The sequence below is a fragment of the Topomyia yanbarensis genome, chromosome 3 (genome assembly GCF_030247195.1).
Source record: "Topomyia yanbarensis strain Yona2022 chromosome 3, ASM3024719v1, whole genome shotgun sequence".
NCBI lineage: Eukaryota > Metazoa > Arthropoda > Insecta > Diptera > Culicidae > Topomyia > Topomyia yanbarensis.
This window is the reverse complement of record NC_080672.1, coordinates 194,336,579-194,344,398: the sequence shown is the minus strand read 5'-3', so window position 1 is coordinate 194,344,398 and position 7,820 is coordinate 194,336,579. Positions and strand designations below refer to the sequence as shown.

The following is a 7,820-nucleotide window of genomic DNA, read 5'->3' as shown; positions in this document are numbered from 1 at the left end:
TTTAAATTGCAACGCTATTCAGCTAAAGCAATTTGTTACTGACAGCTCGATTAACTCGGGTTTGCTCAACATCGTCTGTAGGACTTCTGAGTCTTATTTTACGATCAACGTTTAAGATTCCCCCGTCTTAAACTCACGCTTTGTTGCTTCTCGCAGAATTTTCGCGGTACTCCTCATCAACGCACTGGTGGCTCCGAGTTCTTGGTTTTATAGGTCATCGTCCTGATGAAATCAAGGACTCGCTCTGTCTTCAGGTCGAGGGGAACTTGTTCGTTCAGTAACAAATGTTTTATACTCAAGAGTGCTGCAACTCAAGCAGATCTAAAATGACCATAATCCAACACGTTCGCAAAGTTCTTCTTGAGCTAGAGTGAAGATCTTAGCAACAAGGATGCCCCCAGTAAATGAAAGTTGTTGTGGGGGTGCACTGTCTGAAGGACAGTGCTAACTTTACGAACTGCGGTACAGTATTTTCTGCAACCAGAGCAAAAGCATCATGGTGCGTTGTCTCAATCAGTAAATACTGAGAGGTACATAGCTTGACTTTTATCCAATCAACGAATGATCGGTGTCTATAAAGCGGAACTTGAATGGGTAAGTTTCTTGAGGAACTTGCAGTTGAAAATTCCCAGTCTTTTCCCCTTCAAGTCCTCAAGGTCATAACAGTGAGTTCCTACTACCCTTTTCACTACGGCTGGCACATACTTGGGGGCCAGCTTTGCAGAAAATCCCTTGCCTTTGTCCGATTGTTCCATGTTTTTCTTCAGAACCTTCTCACCCACAGAGTAAGTTGGACAATTGGCATTGGAGCGAAGATTATAGTAGGACGAGTGTTTGCTGTACGCCGCTTTCAAGTTCTCCCGAACCTCTTCGAGCATTTTCTCCCTTTCCTCGTTCTTCAGCTGACCATCGTTGGTCGTTTGCGAATCCCTCAGATAGCGATATTCCCTACCGTCGGAAACCATATTCCGGCCGAACATAACGAAGTACGGAGTGTAGCGAGTGGCATCGTGAACTGAGTTGCGCACGGCATTGGCTATCTGTTGTAAGTTATTGGCCCATTCTTTGTGGTCTTTCCGGATTGAGGCTCGTATTGCTGTCGTGATTACACGGTTGACTCGTTCCGTATCGTTTACCTGAGGATGGTAGTTCGGAGTTCTCCAGTGCGTCACGTTATACTTCGCTAGCAGACTTTGGAACATCGCTGAAGTAAACTGTGTCCCATTGTCCGACAGGATCACTTCCGGAACACCGAACAGCAGGAAGATGATGTTTTCCACAAATTGTACCAACGTTTCCGCGGTCGCTTGCCTAAAAGGCTGCACCAGCACAAACTTGCTGAAGAGATCAGTTACGACGAGGAGACAAGTACTTCGGCCTTTGCCGGAAGCTGGAAGTGGACCGACATAGTCCATAGCCAAGAACTGCCAGGGATACTGAGCCAACTTCTTCTGCTCTGCTATTGGCGCGGTCGTATTCTGGTTTGTCGCTTTACTAGTTTGGCATGCAAGGCACGCCTGACATTGCCTTTTCACTTCGCTGCTCATTCGTGGCCAGAAATAGCGCTCCTTCACCGCTGCTAGTGTCTTCTCCGGACCGAGATCGTGAATTTCCTGGACGATTTCCTTCCGCTCTACCTTCGACGGGTATCTCTTCCACTGGAATCGTGCATCTTCCACTTTTTTGTCCCCTTTGACGTACTTCAAGATCAGTCCATCTATCACCCTGAAATCCGGGAAACTCGCTGGGTCTTTCTGGATCTTCGCCGCTAATTCCTGATGCTCAACATCGGCAGTCAGGGTAAATATCGTCTCCACCGACCTCGACAAACAATCTGCCAGGATATTGTTTTTACCCTTCCGGTATTCTAACTCGATGTCGTATGACTGAATCTTCAAAGCCCACCTTAGCAACTTCGAATTGCCCGATTCCACCCCGATCGTGAATAACCACAGCAAACTACGTGCGTCGGTAACCACCTTGAAGCGAGAACCCTCCACGTAGTGGCGGAAATGCTCAATTGCTAGCAACACACCCAAGCATTCTTTTTCTACGCTGGCGTACTTCCGTTGCGTGCTACTCAGCTTCTTGCTGAAGTATGCGATCACTCTCGGCTGATCATCAACGTGCTGTATCAGCGCTGCACCAACTGCGTTGTCCGACGCATCAGATTCAATCGTGAACGGTTTTCCGAAGTCTGGATTCCCCAGAATCGGTGCCGACACCAAAGCTGCTTTTAGCTCTCCAAACGCTATCTCTGCTGCTTCCGTCCACACGAACTTCTTTTTCGACTTTTTCAGCAGATCGGATATCGGAGCTACGATGCGACTGTAGTCACGTATGAAGCGCTGGTAAAACCCTGCCAAACCGAGCAGTCGCCGAATATCCTTCACGTTCTTCGGACGAGCATAGTCGAGGATTGGCGAAATCCGTGAATTGTCAATGGATACTCCGCTCTCCGTTAGCAGGTACCCGAGATATGTCACCTGCTTCCTACAAAATCTACTCTTATCAAGCGATATCGTCAGATTTGCCTTTGCCAAACGTTCTGCTACTATTTTCAGTAGTCTCACGTGCTCACTGAACGAATTCGTCGCTATCACGATATCGTCCAGGTAGACGAAAACGTTTGGTTCGAGATCGAATCCGATTACCCGGTCCATAAGCCGGCACATCGTGAACGGTGCGTTTGTTAAACCAAACGGACAAACTTTGAACCGAAACAAGCCTTGCGGTGTGCGGAATGCCGTATAGTCCCTTGATTCTTCCTTTAGAGGAATCTGGAAATAGGCATCCTTCAAATCCACTACCGAATAATACTTCGCCTTCCCTAAACGATGAAAGATCTCTCCCATATTCCTCATTGGGTACGAGTCTTTCTTAGTCCAGGCGTTTATCTTGCGAGAGTCCAGACAGACTCGTAGTTTACCATTCGCTTTCCGAACTGGTACTAAAGCGCTGGCCCACTCGCTCGAACACTCTTCGATAGCATCCATCTGCTTGTATCGTTCAATCTCAGCTTCCATTTCCGCTTGTACTGCTGGTGAACACCGATACCATGGTTGTCTTCTCGGTTTCGCTTCTTCGGTCAACCGAATCTCGTGTTGCAACAACGAGGTCCTACCCAACTTATTTTCTGTTGTGCATGGAAATTGCTTGATTGCTTCAATCAGCTCCTTGCGTTCAACGGGTGTCAGATCGTGTTCCGTTTCTACCGTCTCCGGAGTCGTTTTTGATGGTTCCGGTAGCTCTAGAGCCGGAATATCCAACGTCGCATCAGGGTCAACATTCTTCAACGCGGGTAGCGTCTCGATCGGCAGCAAGGTGAATTGGATCGTATCCACCTTTCCATATCCCGTTGGAGTGGTCTCAACAGTGGCCACTCGTTCGAATCCGTGGTCTCCCTCAATCATCGGCTCGATTCCGAACGATTTCCAGAAGTTGTATCCCAGGATCAGGTCTCTACAAATTTGCGGTACCACTAGCGTCGGAATCACTCTGGTCATTCCCTTGAATATCATCGGTAGCTGTACGAATCCGAGACATTCATGTACAGTTTTATCGGCCGTGACAATCTTCAGTGGGCTACGCTGCATCGTCAAACCATACCTCTTGGCAATATCGGTCATACTCGTTACACTGACACTTGCGCCAGAGTCGAGTAAAGCGTCGTATTCGGTGTCAAAAATCTTCACGGTTACGTGAGGGCTGCTCTCGGTGTGGACCCTTACTTCACACACCTTCAGAAACGGGTCCTCAAACGGACTAGAACTGGGAACATCGTTCGTCGGCGGAATGCTGTTGTTCCCTACTCCGCATTCCTGACCTAGTTTCCCGATGGATTACCAATCCTGTCCCGGTCAATCCGTGGGTGGTTCTCGCAGGTCACCGTCGTCTTACCGGGTGTTCCGCAGATGTAGCAGAACAACTGCTTTTCGTGTCTACAGTTTCGCCAAATATGTCCCGTTTGGCGGCAATTCCAGCAAAGGGGACCATTTGTCTGTTCGACTGCCGGCGTGGTACTGGGCTGTTGAGCACGCGTTACTGATTTGGACTGCTCCTTTGCCCGCCGATCACCATCGAACCTCTTTCCTAACGCGTTCACCTCTTCTGCTTCGGAATAGGATCCCGGTGACTCTTCAGCCTCGATGTTGTGTAGACCCGTCGTGTTACGTGTCGGTCCTTCTCGACACTGTCTGAGTGCCGGATCGTTCGCATCGATACGGTACGCATAGTATTCGAGCTTGCGCAAATCTCGTACAGTTCTGCACGCCAGTTTGGAACGGTAGTGTGGACGCATGTTGTCCCAAATGACTTCAAACACCCTTTCCTGATCAAGTGGTGATGATAGAAGCTTGTTCATCCTCTCTATCTCCGTCTTAAACGTCAAGAACGGCTCGTTCCTAAGTTGTTTCCGCTCGTAAATTTTCTGACGATTTCCCTGGTCCTTGTTCGGGTTGCCGTACATGTAGCGGATTTTCTCCTCGAAGTCCTGCCAATCTAGGAACTCGTCAGCGTAGCACAAGTACCAATCGTAGGCATCTCCTCGCAATATGGTATGCACTCGCTGCAACAGGATGTCATCTGCGATCCGGTCCATTCGCGCTAGCCTACGAATCTTATGGAGAAAATCTTCTAACGATCGATGGCGGGGGTTGCCACTAAAAGTTAGATGCCATTTCTCCATACGCCGGTCTGCGTCCTGAATCTCACGATCCGCGATTCGTCGATTCACACGACGTCTTGGACGAAACTGCTCAGCGTCATACTCATCTTCGTCCTCGCTACTCTGCAGGATTACTGCACTCTGCCTTCGATGCAGGCCACCGGTGGGATTACCTTGACTAGCCCACTGAGAAAAACTCCGTCTGTCGCTCCACCGTCTATCAGCTGGATCCTCCCGTTCAGCTATTCTCGTCTCCATATTATACATTCTGCTCAACCGTCGCGCTTGCTCCTGACCGTCTCGTGTATCGTAGTAGGAACGGTCGCTTACTGTCTCCATCCGTCGTTCGACTGATTCCCTTCGAATCGCTCGTCCCCTATCGGACTCATCCTGTCTCGTCTGTGGAATGCCGCTATATCGTCGTTGTGGTACCTCTTCTCTCAGCCTGCGTTCGGTTTCTGGACGGTTGACTCGGTTGTACGGTGTCGGTTGCGCTTCTCTGTCGAACTCCACCCTACTCATCAGCTCAGGAACTTGAAGCCCTCGATTGGAAGGGTTGACGAACCTCGTCGGATCCGGTATCTGGGTTGCCAGTCTAAATTCTGCCAATTCTCGCCTCAACTCAGCCACTTGCATTCTCAGCATTCTGTTCTCGTCGTTAAGTTGGTTTTCCCTCCGTAGTTGTTCCTCACTTGCCGTTTTGGGAATAGCTCCAAGGGATCGCTTCGAATGCTCATCAGACGACCTGTCTTCGCGTTCTTGTCCGTCGTCTCGGTGCTTCTCGTCTTTCCTATCATCATTCCCTGACTCCAATGACTTTTGCTGATTGTCGACAACTTCTCCTGAGTGAGAATCTTCGGAACCCTTCTTCCCACTAAATCTGTTCAACACACTTCGAATTTCCCTTATCAGTTCTTTACGCATGGCTTCGGATCCAGGATCCTCAGCTATGCTTCGGGCGACCCTAAGCGCGTAATGTTTTAATCGGGAAATGCACCTTTCATCTGGACCTTTCTCCAACTTCCCTCTCAAAACATCGATTATACTTGACACGCGATCGAACTCTTGTTCGATAGTAAACCGCGACGGATAATCCCGATTTTCCCTCACATCTTCGTAAAAAAGGTTTCGTAACAGTCGGTATTTGGCTTCCGAATCATTTTTTGTTTCCTCAACCTTACCACGGATTATGAGCTCGTAATCCACTTCCTCATTGGTTAAGTGGTCGGCTCTCGGAAACTTAGAAGCCATTTCGGTTTATTTTTGAATATGTAAAATTTAATAAATAATATAGAAAATGTACAAAATAATGGCAAAAATAAATATACAACCTTATCTCTAATTAATGTTCCCGTATAACCACATCAACACTCGAATATTCCTCAGAATCCCCAAAATATTTCTGTATCCTCAATAAATTTCTCCAAAAAAAATATGCCTGATGATATTTCTCCAAAAATAAACGGTCTCCAAAATACGCTACATTACCTTAAATACTACATAAATTACAACATGAACCTAGATTAAATATGTACATAAGAAAAGAAATAAATAACCGAAACAATCATAATTTCAACAATATTCTCCAGATTATTCTTCAAGACTTCCGAAAAAATCCTGCAGTTGGGCGCCAATTTGTAGCCAGCCCTGGTCGATCCCTAGCAAGCGTGCAGCTTATGCGCCACTTCCCGTAGGAAGACTGCACGCCAAGATTTGTTTGCCCGGATGAGACTCTTCTTAGGGCGAGTCCCTGAAGAAGATTCACCTAAATGAAATTAATCAGGATCGAACCAGACAGGCTTATCCAAAGTTAGCCTCCAAAAGTCGGGTAGACGACCCTATTATTAGTCAGTAGCAATCATCAAGAACCTATTTACCCTCAGAGAATCGGCGGTAAGAAATTCCCCATACCTAAATTATCCTCACTGGAACTGCAGCCACTCACCACCAGGTGGTACAAACATGCTGAAAGCGAAGCTTTCACCACTCATCAAATTCCGCCAAGCGGAAGACAGTGAAACAAAACGAAAACTACAGAACGAAGTGACGTAACCATACTTAAACGAGACTAAACCTTGAGGGAGTACTATAGGAATTTACAAACATTTTAGTACGTTTACACTAACCAACATTTATTTACGCTACAGGACGGAAAGATTTTCATTACTATTGCATGTTTGTATTTTTGTATTAACTTTTAATTTTCTAGGCCTATCTTCTGATTGTGTGCGTGTACTCTCTCCCTACTAGTGCTCATTGACCATATCGTGCTAATTTTCTCTCCAGAATCCTCCCAAAATTGATGACGTCACCTCACAGCTCCAGCGTATCAATCAGCTATAGCTTGGCACCCGGGTGACTAATTAAATGGGTTGTGTGTGGCGTTCGTGAATGACGGACTAAAACATAATGGCCGACACACAACCTCAATTCATGGACGCGTCCCTAATTATCGCCGTCCGTGGACGACTTCTCGAGCGTTTTGCGCTCTTCCGGATTAAATCACTGTGGCGTCCTCCCTGGACGCCACCCTTCACACTTAATTAGCAAGAACGATACGACTCACCAGTTGTTTCTGCTCCTGTTGGTTGCTGCTGCTGTCGATCGTTCTGCTGCGATGACGGGCGATGATGGGCGATCACATCGGTCGGCCGCGCCGGTTTCTGACCAGCGGTTGTTGGATGCTGGTTGATGCTGATTTAAACTGTCGGAAAGGTTGCGATGATCTTTCGGCGGTTGAAGAAACGGTTTGTTGATGAACCGTTCTTCCTTCCGGCGGCGTATCGGTGCCGGGTTCAAATTCGTCCTTAGCTGGAATTGCGCGTGTGCTCCTCTTGTTCTTTTTGCCTCTTCTTCGTTCGTCGTTGCGCTGTGCGGAATAGAAAGATTGCCGTCTGGCTGTTGCAACGGGCTCATTAGCACATGTGATAGGGCAATGGCACTTAACTCTGAGCACATTTACCTTCTTCTGTAGCTTGTTTGCACAAACTTTCCTACGCACGCACTCTCGACTTCTTCGACTATGAATTCTACTTGGACGGGAGAGACAAGAGTAATTAGCCTAACATTCGAATACGATCACGTCACTTTACCTACTTGGAAAACCTAAACCGGACAAACTACGCGCACTTTCACTACGTTTGGCGGACTGGGA

At 47.5% G+C, this 7,820-nt stretch overlaps 1 protein-coding gene across 1 annotated transcript; it reads right to left on the bottom strand.

Moving 5' to 3' along the window:
• Positions 1-572: 572 nt before the first annotated feature.
• Positions 573-5,917, bottom strand: LOC131687528 (uncharacterized). Its single transcript, XM_058971621.1, has 2 exons — positions 3,901-5,917; positions 573-3,826 (listed from the first exon to the last, which is right to left on the bottom strand). Exons 1-2 carry the CDS (start codon positions 5,915-5,917, stop codon positions 573-575), a joined length of 5,271 nt encoding a protein of 1,756 aa, XP_058827604.1.
• Positions 5,918-7,820: the final 1,903 nt, after the last annotated feature.